The sequence below is a fragment of the Schistocerca piceifrons genome, chromosome 7 (assembly GCF_021461385.2).
Source record: "Schistocerca piceifrons isolate TAMUIC-IGC-003096 chromosome 7, iqSchPice1.1, whole genome shotgun sequence".
In the NCBI taxonomy this organism is placed as follows: Eukaryota; Metazoa; Arthropoda; class Insecta; order Orthoptera; family Acrididae; genus Schistocerca; species Schistocerca piceifrons.
In genome coordinates, this window is record NC_060144.1 from 586,221,077 (window position 1) to 586,244,563 (window position 23,487).

At 40.3% G+C, this 23,487-nt stretch overlaps 1 protein-coding gene across 2 annotated transcripts in view; it reads left to right on the forward strand.

The window, feature by feature from the left end:
- Positions 1-23,487, forward strand: part of LOC124804861 (septin-2) — a 50,893-nt gene that overhangs the window by 6,744 nt on the left and 20,662 nt on the right. For both annotated transcript variants that reach the window (XM_047265220.1, XM_047265221.1), the window contains exons 3-6: positions 12,249-12,391; positions 12,464-12,657; positions 12,741-12,852; positions 12,934-13,126. In XM_047265220.1, the coding sequence (XP_047121176.1) occupies positions 12,249-12,391; positions 12,464-12,657; positions 12,741-12,852; positions 12,934-13,126 (642 nt within the window). The remainder of the gene's footprint in view (positions 1-12,248; positions 12,392-12,463; positions 12,658-12,740; positions 12,853-12,933; positions 13,127-23,487) is intronic.

A 23,487-nucleotide genomic window follows, 5' to 3' on the forward strand; every position in this document is an offset into this window, starting at 1 on the left:
AGACACATACATAAAGCTTTCGACCACAGCCTTTAGCGACAAAAGAGAAACACAGACAGAGTTGCCGGAGTTCGTGGTCATGTGCACATGAGGTATGCTTTCTTGTGTGTATGAATCTTGTCCTTTTGTCTTTTGCTTATGAAGGTGGTTCTGAACGCATTATGTAAGTTCCTTAATTGTGCATGTCTCCAATTTAATATGTCTTCTTGATGGTAAGTAGCAATCTATCTTTTACTACATTGTTGACATTCCTACCTGGAGTTGATTTGAAAATCCCCTGGACTGAATAGTTGTTTCATTAATTGGCAAAAAAAGTTATATTCTCTGCTTCCTGCTAAGTATGTCCATGGTAAAAAACCACTCTTCTTTCAATGTTTTATTTCCTTCCATTTCTTCTTTACTGATGAAAGCAAGTTTATTGCCATTAATGCTGTCAGTGCAAAAGCAAGAAGGACCAGACCTCCAGTGAGAACAATATGCTGCATGCATTTTTGAAAAAGAGTTATGGATAGGAAATATCTGAGAGACCAATTTCGAATAATGACTGCCATCAGCTGTAGAATGGAATGTTGACAACGAAAATTTGTGCCGGACCGGGAGAAGAACCCAGATTTCCTGTTAATTTTCATTGTTGTCATTCCATTCTACAGCTGATGGTAGTCATTATTCGCAATTGTGAATTCATGAGATTTGTTCAGTAACGGCTGTGGTCGCTGCAGTACATTATCATCAGAATAACACTGGGTCTGCAATATCGTATATACAGGGCTATTACAAATGATTGAAGCGATTTCATAAACTCACTGTAGCTCCATTCATTGACATTTGGTCACGAGACACTACAGATACGTTGAAAAACTCATAAAGTTTTGTTCGGCTGAAGCCGCACTTCAGGTTTCTGCCGCCAGAGCGCTTGAGAGCGCAGTGAGACAAAATGGCAACAGGAGCCGAGAAAGCGTATGTCGTGCTTGAAATGCACTCACATCAGTCAGTCATAACAGTGCAACGACACTTCAGGACGAAGTTCAACAAAGATCCACAAACTACTAACTCCATTTGGCGATGGTATGCGCAGTTTAAAGTTTCTGGATGCCTCTGTAAGGGGAAATCAATGGGTCGGCCTGCAGTGAGCGAAGAAACGGTTGAATGCGTGCGGGCAAGTTTTCACGCGTAGCCCACGGAAGTCGACAAATAAAGCAAGCAGGGAGCTAAGTGTACCACAGCCGACACTTTGGAAAATCTTACGGAAAAGGCTAAAGCAGAAGCCTTACCGTTTACAATTGCTACAAGCCCTGACACCCGATGACAAAGTCAAACGCTTTGAATTTTTGGCGCGGTTGCAACAGCTCATGGAAGAGGATGCGTTCAGTGAGAAACTTGTTTTCAGTGATGAAGCAACATTTTTTTCTTAATGGTGAAGTGAACAGACACAATGTGCGAATCTGGGCGGTAGAGAATTCTCACGCATTCGTGCAGCAAATTTGCAATTCACCAAAATTTAACGTGTTTTGTGCAATCTCACGGTTTAAAGTTTATGGCCCCTTTTTCTTCTGCAAAAAAAAACGTTACAGGTCAGGTGTATCTGGACATGTTGGAAAATTGGCTCATGCCACAACTGGAGACCGACAGCACCGACTTCATCTTTCAACAGGATGGTGCTCCACCGCACTTCCATCATGATGTTCGGCATATCTTAAACAGGAGATTGGAAAACCGATGGATCGGTCGTGGTGGAGATCATGATCAGCAACTCATGTCATGGCCTCCACGCTCTCCCGACTTAACCCTATGCGGTTTCTTTCTGTGGGGTTATGTGAAAGATTCAGTGTTTAAACCTCCTCTACCAAGAAACGTGCCAAAACTGGGAACTTGCATCAGCGATGCTTTCGAACTCATTGATGGGGACATGCTGCGCCGAGTGTGGGAGGAACTCGATTATCGGCTTGATGTCTGCCGAATCACTAAAGGGGCACATATCGAACATTTGTGAATGCCTAAAAAAACTTTTTGAGTTTTTGTATGTGTGTGCAAAGCATTGTGAAAATATCTCAAATAATAAAGTTATTGTAGAGCTGTGAAATCGCTTCAGTCATTTGCAATAACCCTGTATCTACAAGACTTCCGTTAAGGAGAAGGATGCTGTAATAAACTTTATGCACCCACGTGGCCTGGAAAATTCATTTTTTTGGCTGTCAAGGAGTGACAACTGATGGATTCTGGAATAGCTCATTGTTGCAGTTATTCCAGCACTGTCAGTGACGTGGCTAGCAGTACAGTTTTTGTAATGACAGTGTACAGCAAACTAATGAAATCTGTAACAAATTTAAGTAGCTTCTAAGAAACATCAACATAAGGTCCTAGAGAGACCTCTTCTTTGTACTCTGACACTCAAAGGAATTCATCATCAGGCTTGGACACTTGTGGTAAAAGAACCCTCTGGTGGCTGTTGTTGCGCAGCTATTGGGCGTGGTCCCAATGACAATGGCGATGCTGGTTTTTTCATTGCACAACAGACCAGCAGTGGTAAGCCACCGTGGACCATTTACACAGTTTTTCATCAGTTCACAGAAAACTTTGTACTGGTAAGTTATTACGTGCAAAATGTCAGGTTTGTCCTGCAGTTGCTTCTGAAGATACAAATGGGTAAATTCTTTTTCAAGCATCTGTTTCTTTAGCTGACTTTGCTTCAGACCATTTATACGAAAATTGCTCTCCTTTTTTACTATTTGTGCAAAAACTTGTGCGAGATGGCCTAGTTTTATTTATTTCAAGAAAATATTATGAGAGATGATGTGTCTCAGAGCATATGAAAACTCAGGGGTGCACGTTCAGTAGTTGCCCAATGGGGTCAAACAAATGACTATATCTCTGGAATTGAAACTAAAACATAGCCAAAGTTAATTGGGGACATTTGTGAATGTTCGCACAAAAAAATCAGCAAATTGGACTCATGGTAACCTCTAAACCACTTAGTATAGAATGTTATTAACTCTTGCACAATGTTTTGTCAGTAATCTCTGTCTTCGTTATTACCCTATCTTCCACCTTTAAGCTTTGGTTTTCAAATCTCATTTGATGCAGTCCCCAATAATCAGTCTTTTCGTATCATACTGTCCAGTAAGTCTCCCCTGACCTAGGGTTCTGGGCAACTTTTCCGCAACTCTCCCCATTTCCTAAACCTCGCCAGTCCTTTCCTTTCATTCCTCTTCCTTCCTCTTCAACCCTTCTGCCAGAAGAAGGAGCCACTGACTCCAAAAGCTTGTACATTTCCTTAGCTTTCATGTGTTTTTTCTCCTGCTGCCATTTGGTGAGTAGATTTTTTTTATCTACGAAATTCTTCTCATAGTATTGTAAAACCCATCTTACTTCAGTTTCTTCATGAGGCACTGTTGTAGCTTCTCAGTGATATCACTCAGTATGTACATTGAACAAGCAGTAAAGGAAATAAAGCAGAAATTTAATCAGGTGACTGCGAGGAAATTAGATTACAAAAGAGACACTAAAAGCACTTGATTTTTGCTATTTGTATAGCAGTATAACTGGTGATGGCAGAAGTAGACGACATAAAATGCGTACTGGTATTGAAGGTGGAAGCTTTTCTGAAGAAGAGAAATTCGTTGCCTTCAAATATAAATTTTAAGTGTTAGGAAGCCTTTGCTAAAGGTATTTCTGTTAAGTGTAGACTTTTAAGAAAGTAAAATGTCGACAGTAAACAGTTCGGAAAAAAGGAAACAGAAGTTTTTGAAATCTGATGCTACAGAACAATACTGAAAATTAGACAAGTAGATCAGATAACTAATGAGGAAGTAGTGAATCATGTTGGAGAAAACAGAAATTTGTGGCACAACTTGTCATCAAGGAATTGTCAGTTTGGTAATAGAGGGAGTTGTAGGGGGTACAAATTGTCGAGGGAGACCAAGGCTTGAACAGAGTAAGCAGGTTGAAATGGATGTAGGGTGCAGCAGTTACACAGACATGAAGAGGCTTGCACACGATAGACCAGCATGGACAGCTGCATTGAATCTGACTTCAGACTGCAGGCGGCAGCGACTACTACTACACTGCTGGCCATTAAAATTGCTACACCACGAAGAAATGCAGGTGATAAACAGGTATTCATTGGACAAATATATTATACTAGAACTGATATGTGATTAAATTTTCATGCAATTTAGGTGCATAGATCCTGAGAAATCAGTACCCAGAACAACCACCTCTGGCCGTATTAACGGCCTTGATACGCATGGGCATTGAGTCAAACAGAGCTTGGAGATGGCGTTTACAGGTACAGCTGCCCATGCAGCTTCAACACGATACCACAGTTCATCAAGAGCGGTGACCGGCATATTGTGACGAGCCAATTGCTCGGCCACCATTGACCAGACGTTTTCAATTGGTGAGAGATCTGGAGAATGTGCTGGCCAGGGCAGCAGTCAAACATTTCCTGTATCTAGAAAGGCCCGTACAGGACCTGCAACATGCGGTCGTTAATTACCCTGCTGAAATGTAGGGTTTCGCAGGGATTGAATGAAGGGTAGAGCCACGGGTCGTAACACATCTGAAATGTAACGTCCACTGTTCAAAGTGCCATCAATGCGAACAAGAGGTGACAGAGGTGTGTTAACAATGGCACCTCATACCATCACACCGGGTAATACGCCAGTATGGCGATGACGAATACATGTTTCCAATGTGTGTTCACCGTGATGTCGCCAAAGACGGATGCGACCAGCATGATGCTGTAAACAGAACCTGGATTCATCCGAAAAAATGACGTTTTGCTATTCGTGCACCCAGGTTCGTTGTTGAGTACACCTTCGCAGGCGCTCCTGTCTGTGATGCAGCGTCAAGGGTAACCACAGCCATGGTCCCCGAGCTGATAGTCCATGTTGCTGCAAACGTCGTCGAACTGTTCGTGCAGATGGTTGTTTTCTTGCAAACGTCCCCATCTGTTGACTCAGGGATCGAGACATGGCTGCACTACCGTTACATCCATGCGGATAAGATGCCTGTCATCTCGACTGCTGGTGATACAAGGCCGTTGGGATCCAGCATGGCATTCCGTATTACCCTCCTGAACCCACCGATTCCATATTCTGCTAACAGTCCTTGGACCTCGATCAGCGCAAGCAGCAGTGTCGTGATACGATAAACTGCAATCGCAATAGGCTACAATCCGACCTTTATCAAAGTCGGAAATGTGATGGTATGCATTCCTCCTCCTTACACGAGGCATCACAACAACGTTTCACCAAACAATGCCGGTCAACTGCTGTTTGTGTATGAGAAATCTGTTGGAAATTTTCCTTGTGTCAGCACGTTGTAGGTGTCGCCACCGGCACCAACCTTGTGTGAATGCTCTGAAAAGTTAATCATTTGCATATCACAGGATCTTCTTGCTGTCGGTTAAATTTTGCGTCTGTAGCAAGCCATCTTTGTGTGTAGCAATTTTAATGGCCAGTAGTGTACTCCTCCTCCTCCTCCTCCCCCCCCCCTTCCCCCCCCCCCCCCCCCCTCCTCCGCCTCTGTTTTGTATTGTGACGTTTGTGTTTGTGTAATTTGTGTTACGGAAATTGGATGTAGCTCCATGATTGAAGTATGGTAGTGCTCATTACCTCATATATACTCCCTCAGTATATTGGTTTGCTGACTCCTACACCACCTACGTGTAAACCCAATTTGTAGCATTTTAAGGTCACCTGGAGGCTTTATTCCTCCCTGGCAACCTTCACCAAACAGCATTTCTCCATTTGTGATGCCCAGGTAGAGTACTTTACAAACATTATCCTTATTGCCACATAACATTCCATTCCTCACACTTCCTCTTTACCATGGCATGTCCCGATCCCTTGGTGGACTGAGGCATGCCGTGATGACATTTGGTTACAGAGACAAATTCTCCGTGTTCTTCACCGTCATCCTACAGTTGCTTTCTCAGTGTCGTCACATTCTTTGGGATAGCAAAAAAGCCAGCTGGATTTTATTTACTAGTTCTTTTAACAGTTCCGCTCCCTTGTTCGTTGTGTGGGCCAATCTCTGGCAGGCCTTTTGGACCAAGGCCCATTCCCCAGTTTCTGGCCTGACCATAGCAGATGATGTCATTGTGGATCCCATTGCTGTCTCCAATACCTTATGCCCGCTATTTTGCAGAGATTTCGAGCTCCAGTCACAATCTTTCTGCCTTCCTCCATCGGAGACAAGTTGAGGTGGTTCAGATGATAGCCTTCTCCTCTCAGGATTGTGAATGCCGCCTTAAAAAAAAAAAAAAAAACTATGAGTTAGCTCGATCATGCTCTCACTTCATCCTGATCTTTCACTTCAGGGATGGACGATGTTCATATTCGGACGTTGCAGCACGTCTCTCTTGTGGGCACGCAATTCTCCTTCATATGTACAGTCGCATTTGGCCAGAGATCATGTTCTCCAGACACTGGTCTGAGCCACTTTCTTACCCATACCTAGGCCCACTAAGGACAAACACCTTCCGTTTAGCTACCACCCCACTTCTTTCACCAGCTGTGTTTTCAAGGTGATGTATGATTTGTGCCCAGCTGGTAGGTGGTTCGAGTCTTGCAATTTACTAACCACTGCACAATGTGAATTTCTTCAAGTGCGCTGTTCTGCAGTCGACCATCTTGTCACTTTGTCAAACCATGTAAGAAGTCTAAGGCACCTGCTGGAGGACCAGTATCCTCTGTACACTCTACATATTGGGCTTCCGACACTGCCTGCCCCATTTCCATCAGGAATTTTTAAAAGACAGAGTTTTCAGGGTACATGTGGGTTGTGCCTTGTCTGACACCTTTATCCAGGAAAACAGGGCACCTCAGGGTTCCGTCCTGACTGTTGTCCTCTTTGCTATAGCCAGTAACCCTATTACGGCCTGTCTCCCACCACCCATATCTGGGTCTCTTTTTGTTGACAATTTTGTGGTCTGTTGCAGTTCTCCCTTTGACTTATCTCCTTGAACAGCATCTTCAGCAATGCCTCAATCGCCTTTACTTGTGGAGCATCGGCAGTGGCTTTAAATTTTCCATTGACAAAACCATTTGTGTGAATTTCTGATGGTGCAATTGGTTTCTTTCACCATCTTCACATCTTGGGCCTGTTGCTCTTCTGTTTGTGTGAACTACAAAACTCCTTGGGCTTGTACTTGATAGGAAGCTCTGTTGGTCCTCTCATGTGTCTTACCTGGCTGCCCGCTGTACCCGGTCCCTCAGTGTCCTACGTGTCCTAAGCGGTACTTCCTGGGGAGTGGATTGGACCACTCTCCAACGTTTGTACCGATCCCCTGTTCATTCGAAGCTAGGCTATGGCTGTTTTGTTTATACACCTTCACGTCTCGATTTTTATATGCCTTCTAAATACAATCCACCATCATGGAATCTGTTTGGCCACTGGGACCTTTTACACTAGCGCAGTTGAAAGTCTCTAAGCAGAAGCTGCCGAATGATTGCTGTCATCTAATGTGATGCTCTACTCAGTGGATATGCATGCCGTTTGTCTGCCATGTCCAGCCACCAATCCTATGCCGCCTCCTTCTCAACGTATGCGGCAGTATGGGGCACATCCTTCATCTCTGTTACCTCCTGGAGTTTGCTTTCGGCTATTGATCCAGCAGCTGAACTCCACGCTGTGTGCCACTTTCGTGACGGTTGTGAACCCTTCACCTCTTTGGCTTCATGCGGCAGCCTGTGTTCACCTTGGACTTCATTCACTTCCTAAGGTAACTACTCCAGATTCGACCTGTCATTGTAAGTTTCTTGACCCTCGCTCGGAACTTAGTGATTGTATCTTTGTGTACACTGAAGGTTCTTAGACTGACCATGGTGTCGGGTGTGCCTTCTTCATTGGCAACAACGATTTTTGGTATCGGCTTCCGGAACACTTGATAGTGTTTATAGCAGAGGTTTTCACCCTGTATCAGGCCACTTAGTACATCTGGCGACACAGGCTTTTCAATTGTGTCATCTGCTCCGATTCTCTCAGTGACCTTCAGAGCCTCTGTGTGCTTTTAGTGCAATGGGACCAAGAAAGCTTCTACTTTCTCACTCTTGAGGAAGCTCACGTCGGTCTGATGGGAAATGAGGCTGCTGATGCTGCTGCCACGGCTGCACTCCTCCTACTTCAGCCCGCTAGTTCTTCCATTCCTTCTGATGAGCTCAGTGTTGCCATCCATTAGCAGATGGTGTCACTTTGGCATCACCAGCGGTCTTCCCTTCATGGGAACAAGCTCTGGTGAGTTAAACCTCTCCCAGCAGCTTGGCAGGTCTCTTCTCGACCCTCTCGCCACAAGAAGAGAATTTTAGCTAGGTTATGTATTGGGCACTGTCGTTTTAGCTATCGCCAGTTGTTAAGTGCTGACCCGCACTACTTTGTGTTCATTGTCATCAACCTTTGACGGTTCACCATTTTCTGACCAGATGTTCTTTTTCTAACTATTTACGTTCTAATGTATGTTTGCCATATGAGTTATCGGCCGTTTTAGCAAACGATGCGGGCTGTCCACCACATTTTCTTTTTATCCATCATAGCAATATTGTGAACCACAGTTAATTTTTAGTTTGGAATCTCCGTTGTCTCTACAGCATATTTTGTCGATCTTTCTTCAGGAGGAAGTCCTTGTTTTGAGCTCTCTTTCCTTCCATCAATTGGGCTTAGCGTATAGTCATTTTTAACTCCTTTTTCCTGTGGGCACATATGACCTTACTAGTTTTTGCACCCTAAAACAAAACAGTCAGTCAGTATGTTGCTTGCACCAACAAATTGATCTGCAGTGTAGCTCAGGGGTCTACACTTGTCATTGGTGGTGCTTCCTCCATTTTCAGTACACATAATTGTGATGACCTGTGTAACCTGTTTTGGGAAAATTTGAACATGCCATTATCACATATTTGCTTTGATCTGTGATATCATAAAAATGATGAAAAAACCCTTTCATACAGTCCCAGTATGTGTAGAATATGTTCCATAATGAGGATTATAGTTACACTGATGACATCAAGTTTTGTACCTTCGCCAACTCAACCAAGCTGCGACTCCGCAACGTCATCTAGATTGTAGCAAACAATACAGATCAGTGTGTTACCAGATCCAATTTTACGTTCACATTCTTGGCTTCACTAACTCACAATTGAACTGTCACCTCTCAACCAAATCTGGTATATGAGCTACCCAGCAGACCAGTCTGTCACCACAATCTTCACTCCAAAAGGGAATATAGAAGCAAAATAAATATTGCCAGTGCCCTTTCTCTCTCTCAGCAACATATGATCCCACACACTACTTCATCTTTATGTTGTGAGTCAAACTGATAGTTGGTTGGTAAATACAACCAACCACTGTTTTGTGAGTGGTTCAGCCACTTCAGATATTGGTATAAACATGTCGTAGCTGCACTTCTAATGTTGGTATAAATATTTCACAGCTGATATTCATTTCATGTTTAATCCGTGTTTCTGTATAAATGGCTAAAACTGCGAGGAAAATTCAGAAACACTGTACTGCATAGCAGGTGACTCTCAAATTGTGAATAGTGCAGAAGGGGATTTGTTGGGGTGTTGGAGAGAGCACTGAATAACTTCTACCAAATGCAATATCTGTGTAATGAAGTAATAATAATAATTTTTGTGTGTCTAGTTGTTTGTTCACAGTTGATGGTTATTTGCTCATGACTGCACAGAATTATGACTGTATTTTTTGTATAGTGGTGATGTACTGCTGATAGTAGATGTGGTTCTTCACTGTTTTTGTCTGATGTTTGGTAGTTCAGTATGATAGAATCTAAATTATGTGTGTGTCATGTGATTTATGGCATCTCTTTTTTATGGATAACATGGATCCAGACATGTGCAATGACATTTCCAGCACTTTCTCAGAAAAAAATATTGGGGACCTTTTTTCTACGGTTCTTGATTGTGAATAGCTTCTGAGCTGTACAAGGGTAATTCAATAATTAAAGAGACAAATTGGTCTGGGGAAAAAAACTGTTAGTAGGGCAAGTTTGGTACTTTTATAGCTTTAAGTTGCCATCACTGCAATGAGCCCTGATCAGCTGATGTATCAACAATGTTTTGTTTAAAGCCTCAAAAATACATTTCGAGGAGGCGAGTCTGATTGAAATGTCCACATTAGTTGAACATTGTTCTGTTGTTTGTTTTTTACTTGCTGAAGGCAAGAAACCAGTGAATATATACTGTATAGAATGTTTAAAGTTGAGGTGGAGGTCGTATGAATCGTGCAAATTTTTACAAGTGGATAGAGCAGTTCAAAACTGGTTGCGACTCGGGGACTGACGAACACCGTTCTGGCCAACCAGTTGCAGTTTCAACTCCCTCACTTGAAAGTCGAATTGTGATGACATTATTTGTGCCGACCGCCATGTGAGGGTGGAAATGATAATTGATAAGGTTTGAGTTGGTACTGGTACAGTTCATAACATTATCTGCAACAAGCTGAAGTACCGCAAAACGTGCTAGGTGGGTCCCAAAGGAGTTGACGAGTTAATACTGGTACAGTTCATAACATTATCTGCAACAAGATGAAGTACTGCAAAACATGTGCTAGATGGATACCAAAGGGGTTGACGTGGCTACACAAGGAAACAAGGTTGAGAATGTGCACAGAGCTAAAGGAACATTATGAAAGAGAAGGTGAGCACTTCCTCAACAAAATTTTAACTTGTGATGAAACTTGGGTTCACTATTATGAGCCAGAATCAAAAAGACAAAGAAAAGCATGGAGTGGAAGCACACCAACTCACCTGTCAAGAAAAAATTCAAAACCCAAGCATCAGCAGGAAAAGTCATGTTTATGGTGTTTTGGGATGCTGAATGTCCAGTTTTTTGTGATTATCTCAAAGTGTAGTGGACAATGAACAGCTAATACTACTCGGATTTGCTTTTAAACAGAGCGAAACTAGCCATGAGAGAGAGACGTCATGGATCTAAAAAAGAGGGGTGTGATTCTCCAGCAAGACAACGCAAGTCCTCATATTGTTCAACAAACCCGTGAAACCATTGACAAAATGGGTGGAAGGTACTGCCTCTTCCCCCTTAAAGTCCTGATTTAGCACCTAGTGATTTCCATTTGTTTGGTGCACTGAAGAAGGCATTACGTGGGATGAGGTTCCAGTACAATTAGGGCATGAAAAAGTTTGTGGGAAATTGGTTCAAACATCAAGATAAAGAGTTCCTTGCATCCAGAATAAAAAAGCTTGTAGCCTGTTGGAACAAGTGCATAAATGGTCAAGGGGATTATGTTGAAAAGTAGAAAAAGTATTGTTTTTTAAAAGTAAATGCTAGTAAACGCTTTTTCCTGCATACCAATTTGTCTCTTTAGTTATTGATTGACCCCATATTTTACAGAATAAACCTTTAAGAAATCATTATAATAAATAATGTACATAGTAGTTTTGTGCCTTTAGAAGTTGAATTGCTTTTTCTCTGTTGATCCCAATGTCTGTTCATGACCGCTGTATGACCTTACCAGAATATCTGGAGGAGGGTCTCTGGTAGAGTTTTCTTGCTGTATGGGTGAATTGTGATTGATTATATACCAAACACATTCTGTTTCGTTGCATGGGTATGTAAGAAAAATTTCATATTCACTTGGTGTGGCTACATTTTCAATATTTCATGTTAAATGAGCAGCAGTATTGTTCAAAGAAGTGAGAGTGCAACAAAATTAAGATATAGGGACAGAATATATCAATAATTTGTAGTAGAGAATATTATGCTGTAGTGCTCACCAATGAAATTGTGCAGTAGTGCTCAACAGTGAAAAAAATTGTAATATTTAATAAATGGAACATAATAGACTTAATGGCAGACACTGTATCTTTATTGTTTTCAGTGCAACAATGTGTATAAAAAAAAGTTTCTCACTATCAGGAAAATTGGTTACAACTTTTGTAAAGGAGCATAACTTTAAACTTATTTTAGAGGTTATGAAAAAAATATGAATGTGCAGACGTTTTAACAGTTCTTCAGAGTGACATATTTACATTTTTTAATGTTTAAATGAAACTGTATAAGTACTGCAAAATGCATAAACTACCGTACAGACGGTTGTATCTTCATCTGATGGCCCAGAATAAATTTGAGAACTTGGACACTGTTGTAGCTTCTCATCTGTCATACACATCTTGGAAAAGATAATATTTATCTGTTCTTATGAATTGCTGTATTAATAAGTAATTGTTTTAATATACTAATAATGAAAGTTGCTTATTTTGTGTGTTTCTCCAGGTGAGACTGGTCTTGGAAAATCAACCTTGATGGACTCATTATTTAATACAAATTTTGAATCTACTCCGAGCCCTCATAATCTCCCATCTGTTAAATTGAAAGCTCACACATATGAACTACATGAGAGCAATGTAAGATTGAAGGTGAGTAAGAAATACCTTAACTGAAAATTTGGTGATGTGAGGATATCAGATAATGTGTCACATAATTTTCAGCTCACTATATGTGACACTGTTGGTTATGGTGACCAAATTAACAAGGAAGACAGCTTTAAAGCTGTTGTTGATTACATAGATGCACAGTTTGAAGCATATTTACAAGAAGAGCTCAAGATAAAAAGATCCCTTTCGACTTACCACGATGGCAGGACTCATGTTTGCCTCTATTTCATCTGCCCTACAGGCCATGGGTATGTCCAAGTGAAATATGGTGTTGCGATTTTATTACATTGTAATATGTGTTCATAAATATATTAATATTTCTTTTTTCTAGATTGAAATCTATTGATCTTGTATGCATGAAAAAACTAGACACAAAAGTTAATATTATCCCAATTATTGCTAAGGCAGATACGATCTCAAAGACTGAACTGCAGAAATTTAAGGTATTGTAGCAGTGTTAGTAAGGAAACGGAAAGTATGTTTACACATCATTATCCACTTCAGACTTATTTTCAAATTTTCAGCAAAAAATTATGTCAGAGTTGACAAACAATGGGGTACACATTTATCAGTTTCCTGTAGATGATGAGTCTGTGGCAGAAATTAACACAACAATGAATGCTCACGTCCCATTTGCTGTTGTTGGCAGTACTGATTTTGTCCGTGTAGGCAACAAGATGATGCGTTCCAGACAATATCCTTGGGGTACAGTGCAAGGTAAGCAATAAATAATTCAGAATTCTTTGTTCACAAGTTACTCTTTCGTATTGTCACACTAATGAACTATTAATTTTTTTAGAGTAATGTATTAGTGATTTAAACTAAGACAACTCTTTAATTAAAAAAGGAGCAAAGTGATGGAGTGGTTAGCACACTGGACTGTTCAAATCCAAGATGTTCATTGTGATTTAAATTGTCTGTGGTTTCACGTGATCACTTAAGGCAAATGCTGGGATAATTCTTCAAAAAGGGCAGTTCACTAATCGAGTTTGTGCTCTGTCTCTAATGACCTCATTTTTACCATTTGAAAGTGAGATTTTGTGAACTAGATGGAAAGTGTATTCTGTATTTTTCTTTGAAAATAGAGTTATGTAAACACTACAAAAAGGCTTTTCAGAGACCCCTACCAATCACATAGTTTGTTCACTTAGGCTAATTAATTCATTTAATGAATCAAAATGTTTTGAGGTGCAAACCTTCTCTTTAGGCTACTGTGGTTGTATAAAAGCATTTAACAAATGTACATACAGATATTAATGATCTGTACAGTCTTAACGTATGTTGTGGTCATTCTGCAGAGAAGAAAAACCTAATGAATGAATATTCACTTTATTGGTCTGCTGTTCACATAAACATTATTGGATAGTGATTCACTTTCTTTATATGAAATGACCATTATCTTTTGGTGTGTTTTTATGGCTTCTTGGATTCTGTTAACCGCTGCTCATAAACTTGCAAGGGACACTCAAAACACTACATGACAATAAACTATTTTCTGCACTAGGGACAGGATGGGTAAAACAAAGCTTGTTTCTTTTAATCAGGGATGTGTCGATCCTGGTGTTATAAATTACTTGTAGTATCTTGTGCGCATCTTGCTGTCACACTCTAATTTTGGTTAATGAAATAATTTATAAAATTACTTTAACAGTTTGGTGTTACAAAATTATGACAGTATAAAAATGATTTTAAAGAATTGCAAAGGTTTTACCATTGGAACCCAGATTCATATAAATTTTTAATTATATTTTCCATTTTAACAGTACTGAATCTTTGTTGGTGTAGAATTGAAGAGTTCTAGAAATCTGCAACTGGATTGAGGGTCTCGATTGTTCCTCTTTTAGCCATGGATGAGCATTTTCATTTCCTCCGAGATGTCCGTTTCCCAGCTGTTTTCTAAATTCAACTTTGTCTGGTCCACACATGTGGGAATTTTCTCTCCAACATATCCTACAGAGCTGGATAGTTCAGTGGTTGTCACACATGTGATACAGCCCATACGAGCAAACCAGTTGCATCTTTACTGTAGGTTATAGAGCTGTGCCTAGCTGTTTAAAAAGAACAGCTTCGTGTAGTCATAGGATAGGGCCGCACACGTCTGCTTTAATGCTCCGTAGCTGATTCGCTGCAAATAATGAAATGTAGCTCTGATCTTGCAGTAAAATAGTCTGTGCATTGGCTAGAATTGCAAGTTAATAAAATATGCAGAAATACAAAATAAAAGTTAAATGAATAATTGAATAACAAAGGTTCTGTTGTTGTATCTGTAATTGGTGTAGGCAGCAGTGAGTTACGTTGAGTAATGTTTATTCAAGAAAGGTTGTCTCACACAAACAGGAAGTGGTCTCACGATATTCAGATAAAATACAGACAGAAAGTGTCATTTTCAGATGGATTAAAGTTATGTTGAGAGTGTTACAAGAATTATCAAAATTCCCAAACTAAATAGTCATCAAAGATACGTGAAAAACTAGGCCCATTTTGTAATCACAATGCACAGTCACCAGCTCAAAATAGTTCAGAATTAAACATGTTGATCTACGAATTAACACTCATGCTCAGAGAATAGTCAGCTGTACTCTGTCTGTTCTCAGTTCTGTATTACAAGCAGAAAAAGTTCGAGTCCTACGGTGGAGCACATGTAAACCTCTCAAAATATAAAGTCCTGTCAGAAGTTAAAGTATAGTAGCAACTGTTCACGTGCTCAGACTTCGTCATTCACTCTATCAAATATCACCTGTACTACAGGCAGATCTGCCTTCTTCCAGCACAAACATCCAAGTGTCCAGAATCATTCCCTTGGATCTCTTCATTTGAAAACTCCCAGTCTCCACTTGACTCCAGTAGTGTTCTGTTGGCTGCTGTCTATTTTTCATTTGACTGAAGGCCATCCCCACCAAAATATATCATCCCCAAGTTCTACAGACATAATTTGACAGCCATGACCACTTACTGGGCTAAACTAATGTATTGCAGCAATATTTAAAGAAAGAAATGTTATAAATATTTTGCTCACATTTACATAATTTACAATAATTACAAGTAAAGGTTTGATCATAAATAAATAAGCTAGTATTCTTGCACAAGTCTACTCATATTAAATGACACTGAATTTTCATTGCATTTTGTTTAAACAATTATTTATGCTTTCATGACAGAAGCGTCTTTTGGTTCTCTTCTCAATTGTGATGTCTGCTAACACATGCGATTAACCACTTTCAAGTTCACACAGTTTCTTAATAGAACTTGTAATCAACTTTTAAGTAAAGTTATTGGCAAAATAATAAACCGTTCATTAATAATAAAAAACTAAAAAAATAAATAAAAAAAACAGAAGTAGGACAAAATTCGAGGTATCAGTGCTGTGTTGATTTGCTGTGGTAATGTGGAGAATACTATGTTCTGACAAACATTTGCGTAATAAAAATAATAAAAGATGTAATAAATCAATAAATAAAATGGACATATATATTTATCTTTTATAGACAACAGTTATAGTGCATTACTATCAAATGAGATAACGTTTGTTGAAGCTGTGTGAAGCAATTAAGTTGTTGATCCAGAGGGTCATTGTAATACATTTATTCAGTGTGAGCTATTAACTCCTGTAGTCATGAGATGTACCTCATTTTTATGAGATTGTAGATGTATTCAAATTTGCATGAATATCTGATTGTAAATTATTTTAGACCCTTAAAGCACTGTAAGAAGCCATATTTCAGCTTGTCTGACACTCCACCATCTCTTGGAGCATTAGCTCCTGCACAAAGGCTGTCTACATTCCCAGATTTTGGGATTTACCCATTTTCGGAGACTGGTCGTCTCTGCAACTGGCTGGCCAGAAGGTGCAGCCTACCCTGAGTCCCAGGCCTGCAAGCATTCAGCCATACATTAGGTACGCCTTGCCTCGTAGCAGTTTTGGGCAGCCAGTTAGCTCACCGAAATACACGTAACGGCACACACTGAACTCGCGTTCAGGATGACGACAGTTTAATGAAACCTGCGGCTGACCATCCAGGTACAGGTTTTCCATGATTTCCCTAAATCACTTAAGACAAATGTCAGGATGTTTCCTGTGATAGTGGCAGAATCCAAGCTTGTGCTCTGACTGTGACTTCACTGTCGAACACTAATCCTGCCACTTTACCTACAACATTCTCCTTAGGCAGCATTGGTGGTGTTTATTTAAGGGCTTCAAGTGACACCTGTAGGTGGTTCAGGTTTCACAGCCATAAGGAGGTGTAGGCATGATAATGGTATTGTAGAATGAAAGCGTAGTGTTAACACTCAAATCCTGGTTATCAAACACTTTTTTCAAAAGACAATCATATGCAGTACTTGCACACTGTAGTCGGTGTTGAATTTCTGCATCCGTGTTTGAATTTGCAGAAAGATAGCTTCCAAGGTATGGAAAATACTTTACCATCTCTAGAGGTGTTCCATCAACTGTGATAACTGGAGCTGCTGCAATGGAATTTGAGGCTGGCTGACAGAGGACTTTTGTGTTGTCTGTGTTAAACTCTAGACCAACGGATTTGTTTGCAAGACTGAATGCATTTAGGGTAGTTTGTAGATGCTGCTCTGTGTTTGCCAAGATAACGTTATCATCAGCATACTGAAGATTGAAGACAGCTGATGCCAGAGATAAATTCTGCTGAAATTTTTACAAAGGCACAGACGGTGTTTAGAAAGGATAGATTGCATGCAACCGGTGGTGGCGTGTTTTTCGCTGTTAATAGTAGTTTATCCTGTAGTGAAGTGGAAGTGGATAGTTCCTGTGAATTATTATGGGTGGAGGTTACACTCAACAACTGAGCTAGGTTAATAATTGGCTCCTTTTACCGACCTCCCGACTCAGCAGCATTAGTGTCAGAACAACTGAGAGAAAATCTGGAATACATTTCACATAAATTTTCTCAGCATGTTATAGTTAGAGCATCGAGTGACATTATACTGAGTGCACTATCCGAAAATTACCTCGAGCAATTAACCAGAGAACCGACTCATGGAGATAACATCTTGGACCTGCTGATAACAAACAGACCTGAACTTTTTGACTCTGTAAGCGCATAACAGGGAATCAGTGATCATAAGGCTGTTGCAACATCCCTGAATATGGAGGTAAATAGGAATATAAAAAAGGGAGGAAGGTTTATCTGTTTAGCAAGAGTAATAGAAGGCAGATTTCAGACTACCTAACAGATTGAAACGAAAATTTCTGTTCCGACACTGACGATGTTGAGTGTTTATGGAAAAAGTTCAAGGCAATCGTAAAACGTGTTTTAGACAGGTATGTGCCGAGTAAAACTGTGAGGGATGGGAAAAACCCACTGTGGTTCAACAACAAAGTTAGGAAACTACTGCGAAAGCAGAGAGAGCTTCACTGCAAGTTTAAATGCAGCCAAAACCTCTCAAACAGAAGCTAAACGATGTCAAAGTTAGCGTAAGAAGGGCTATGCATGAAGTGTTCAGTGAATTCGAAAGTAAAATTCCATGTACCGACTTGACAGAAAATCCTAGGAAGTTCTGGTCTTATGTTAAATCATTAAGTGGCTCGAAACAGCATATCCAGACACTCTGGGATGATGATGGCATTGAAACAGAGGATGACACGCGTAAAGCTGAAATACTGAACACCTTTTTCCAAAGCTGTTTCACAGAGGATGACCGCACTGCAGTTCCTTCTCTAAATCCTCGTACAAACGAAAAAATGGCTGACATCGAAATAAGTGTCCAAGGAATAGAAAAGCAACTGAAATCACTCAACAGAGGAAAGTCCACTGGACCTGACGGGATACCAATTCGATTCAACACAGAGTACGCGAAAGAACTTGCCCCCCTTCTAACAGCCATGTACCGCAAGTCTCTAGAGGAAACGGAAGGTTCCAAATAATTGGAAAAGAGGATAGGTAGTCCCAGTCTTCAAGAAGGGTCGTCAAGCAGATGCGCAAAACTATAGACCTATATCTCTGACATCGATCTGTTATAGAATTTTAGAACATGTTTTTTGCTCGTGTATCATGTCATTTGTGGAAACCCAGAATCTACTCCGTAGGAATCAACATGGATTCTGGAAACAGCGATTGTGTGAGACCCAACTTGCTTTATTTGTTCATGAGACCCAGAAAATATTAGATACAGGCTCCCGGGTAGATGCCATTTTCCTTGACTTCCGGAAGGCGTTCGATACAGTTCCACACTGATAAACAAAGTAAGAGCCTACGGAATATCAGACCAGCTGTGTGGCTGGATTGAAGAGTTTTTAGCAAACAGAACACAGCATGTTGTTCTCAATGGGGAGATGTCTACAGACGTTAAAGTAACCTCTGGCGTGCCACAGGGGAATGTTATGGGACCATTGCTTTTCACAGTATATATAAATGACCTAGTAGATAGTGTCGGAAGTTCCATGCGGCTTTTCGCAGATGATGCTGTAGTATACAGAGAAGTTGCAGCATTAGAAAATTGCAGCAAAATGCAGGAAGATCTGCAGCGGATAGGCACTTGGTGCAGGGAGTGGCAACTGACACATGTAATGTTTTGCGAATACATAGAAAGAAGGATTCTTTATTGTGTGATTATATGATAGCGGAACAAACACTGGTAGCAGTTACTTCTGTAAAATATCTGGAAGTATGTGTGCAGAACAATTTGGAGTGGAATGATCATATAAAATTAATTGTTGGTAAGGTGGGTGCCAGGTTGAGATTCATTGGGAGAGTCCTTAGAAAATGTAGTCCATCAACAAAGGAGGTGGCTTACAAAACACTCGTTCGACCTATACTTGAGTATTGCTCATCAGTGTGGGATCCGTACTAGGTCGGGTTGACAGAGGAGATAGAGAAGATCCAAAGAAGAGCGACGCGTTTCGTCACAGGGTTATTTGGTAAGCGTGATAGCGTTACGGAGATGTTTAGCAAACTGAAGTGGCAGACTCTGCAAGAGAGGCGCTCTGCATCGCGGTGTAGGTTGCTGTCCAGGTTTCGAGAGGGTGCGTTTCTGGGTGAGGTATCGAATATATTGCTTCCCCCTACTTATACCTCCTGAGGAGATCACTAATGTAAAATTAGATAGATTCGAGCGCTCATGGAGGCTTTCCGGCAGTCGTTCTTCCCGCGAACCATACGCGACTGGAACAGGAAAGGGAGGTAATGACAGTGACACGTAAAGTGCCCTCCGCCACACACCGTTGGGTGGCTTGCAGAGTATAAATGTAGATGTAGATGTAGAAAATTAAAGCAAAGATGTTGCAATTCAGTCAAACTAAGTTACATGATACTGAGGGATGTAGAGTAAGAAATGAGATACTAAAGGTGATAGATGTTTCCCTATTTAGACAGCACTATAACCAATGATTGCAGAAGTCCAGAATGTATAAAATGAAGAGTGGCAATAGCAAAGGAACACTTTCTGGAGAGAAAAAGATTGTGAACATTGAATGTAAATTTTTTATTTTAGAAGGTCTTCTCTGAAAGTATTGGTTGGATTGTAGCCTTATGGTGAAGTGAATTGTAAGAGGCAACTAATGCTCACCTGTTAAGTAGGTTCAAATTGGTGTACGCCGCACTAGCTACCGTGAGATAAAGAGACTTAGGCTGTATAGATTAGCATGGAGAGCTGCATCAAATGTTTCCAGACACACTCATGACACTGAAAAGCAACAGATGTTTGGAAAGGGTCCAGATCCAGGGAAGAGAGCATTGTGGGGGCCACCCATAGAACCCTTTACAAAAAGCATTAGTACTTTTACAGATTGGTTTACAAGTATCTTAGCAAACATTTGGAAAATAAAGCCTTAAAACTGGCAAGGAATTCTAGAAAATTACGAACTATGATCAGTAATGTACTTGAAAATGGGATTACAACTCGAAACCTAGGTTGTGCACTGACATCAATAATAAAATAGTGAAACAAGGCAAAAAACAGTGTTTGTTTAGTTAACTATGATTAGTTTGCAGTACCTTTCAGTTGCTTGCTTGCGGGTGGGGAGGGATGGGGTTGGGAGGGGGCTGATGCATTTGCAGCCTGATTAGCTGCAGAGAATTTTCCAGCCAGATAAAGATACCTATTTACAGGCTAAGTGTACCTGCTGCCAACAAAAAGTATGATGCACCTCATGAGTCGTGCGGAAATGGAAACAACTGAAAGAAACAGTATATCCCCACTCCCCCATTTACATGATCCCAATGTCTGCAGACTTTTCATTATGACACCGCTAACTGAAATATTTGTCAGGGTGAATGAGAATGAAGTTGAGAGAGATTCAGTATAGTTCTGAAGGTTTAATCATTGTTTGCACAATTTTTGGAAATTTTAATCACATTTGTTCCTACTAGTTTTCGTATGCGCACCATGCAGTTGAGCACCCGTGAGACGCGCGCACACACACACACACACACACACACACACACACACACACACACACACACACACACACACTGAGATACTAGTAATTGCGAGTGCGCACTTTGATTTTATATTGTACAAATCATGACTTTGCCAAAGTTGTGAGACTTTCTTGTTATTATTGTTCTTAAAGCAATTCAATGACACACAAACCAAGTTTTCACAGAAATGCCTTTAAAAGCATATATTTTTTTAAACTGAAATTTCTTGCAAGTTAAATGAAAGCAGTTTACGGAGAACTATCATAAAATTTATCATTATTATTATTATTATTATTATTATTATTATTATTATGTTAAAACATTTTATATTAATATTACTGAAGTTATGAAAATCCTAAGAACCTTTGGCACATTAAAGCAAATTACATTGAGATTGGAAGATTGTGGGTGGAGGGGGTGGAGAAGTAAAAAAACTGTGACCGCTGAGCCCAACCCTGGATCCGCACCAATCGTCAGTATGTCATAACAAGAAACTGTCATCACTTGGCCTATGCTAGTTAGTAGGATAGATAAATGTGACTGTTTTGAAGACCAAGTAAAGTTTCAATCTACATCTTCCGAATTTGGAAAAATACCTGTAAATAAACTTAAGACACTTTTTACAAGGAGAGATTTATGTCTGCAAATTATAGGGGCAACAGAGAGGAAAAAATGTGAATTACACAGTAACACTTTACTCCAATAGTTCAGTGGTCAACATGACAGTTGCATTCATATAGGAAGTCCAGTTTTGTGGAATACACCTTGGAGTGTAAATAAATGATAGTTAGTCAGTGGCATGCATTTGTAACTTTTTCAAGTAGGTGGAAAACTCATTCGTGTGAATATTTGTACCTATTTACACTTGAACTCTTGTAAAGTGTTCCAAAACAGCTCTCATTAGCCTGAAAATTTAAAATGCTCATACTACTCGCATTTCTTGTAGTGGAGACATTAATTTACAAATTAGAATAATCACCTTGCTAATCAAAAAAACACTGATGTATTGATTACACTGAGAAAGTTCGACTTTGTAGTTTTTGATTGTGAGAAACCTTTCATAAACAGCATATTTGAAAACAAATATCTTAATGAAAGCAGTTATAGCTTGCAGGGGAAATGGTGACTGTAGAAATTAAGTTTTTCAGGACAGTCACAGGTCACACTCAGTATGTTCTATAAACCAGGTTTGTTCTTTAACTTAAGAACACCACCATCAGGAACTCTGGAATTTACGGTTATAAGTAAAGTAGTTGGCTGCGTATATTGCTGGCAGTGTAATCAGCTGACTGCTGTATTTAAAACTGTAAATTCCCGAGTTTCTGATGGTACTGTTGTTAAATTAGAGGCAAACCGGTTTTAAAATATACTGAGTGTGACTCGTGGCTGCCCTTAAATCTTAATCCCTTGCTATGTGGCATAAACTCCATAAAAAGTGCTTGATCACGATGAAAATCTTCTTTTGGCAAAAATAAATGTCCATTGGATTCAGAACAATTTGGAAAGAGGAATTGGGTGGAAGAATTTGGATGGGTGAGAGAGGTGGGGCAGAAGATCTCAGCAAATATAAAGGAAAAACATGTCGGGGTGGTTGTTTTTGTCATCGTCATTGTTGTTGTGCTCTTCACTCTGAAGATTGGTTTGATGTGGCTCTCTACGCTAGGCTAACTTGTGCAGGCCCCTTCATCTACGAATAAATACTGCAATCTGCAGGGGTTGGACATAAATATGGAAACACCACGTGAAACACATTTTCAAACACAAATGCGAATACTAGCGAAGCTTCAGTTGGGGCTGTTGTATTTGAGCACAAGCAGCACCATCCAGTGCTCTCAGTATGTTGCAAGTGTCTGTTGTGGTCAGAACAGTGCTCTGTGTAGTTATGAGTGCATTATGTTGACAGTAAGTGAATTTGAATATAGGCAAATTATTGATGATTGTATGGTGGGTGCTTCAATAACTAAGGATAGCCGAAATGTTTGGTGTCTGTAGAGGGGACATGTGAAAAGCGGAAAAACATCATTCACTAAGCCACAGTGCAAACAAAAGTGTGTGTGTTGAGTGATATGATAACTGCAAAAGTCAGTGCAGAACTGAATAATGCACTCGTGAACCCTGTGTGCATCGAAACAACATGAAGGGAGCTCCATAAGTAGGGAATTGCAGGGCGACCTGGAATTCCAAAACCACTCATAGTGATGCAAATGCCCATAACGGGAAAACGTGATGTCAAAGCCATAAAACCTGGACTTTAAAGCAATGGAGGAAAGTCATTTTGTCGGATGAGTTTTGTTGTTCAACATTTCAAACTTCTGTCCAAGTTTATGTCCCAAGCTTGACACATGGTGGTGGTTCGGTGATGGTTTGGCCAGCCATATCACGGAATTCTGTGGGCCCTGTGGAAAGGTCGCATAACTGCCAAGGTTTGTGAGACCATTTTGACTGATCAAGTCCATCCCATGGTCCATTGTTTATTCTCCAGTGGTAATGCTGTGTTCAAAGAGGACAGGAAACTAGTTTACATGTCGCGCATCATCCAGGGCTGGTTTTGTGAGCACAAAGGCCATCACAGTCACCAAATCTTGATATGATTGAGCCCTTGTGGTCTACTTCAGAGAGAAGGGTGCACGATCGCTACCTACATCCATCATAGTAAATTGAACTTGTCACTATTTTGCCTCCCTTTCCCCA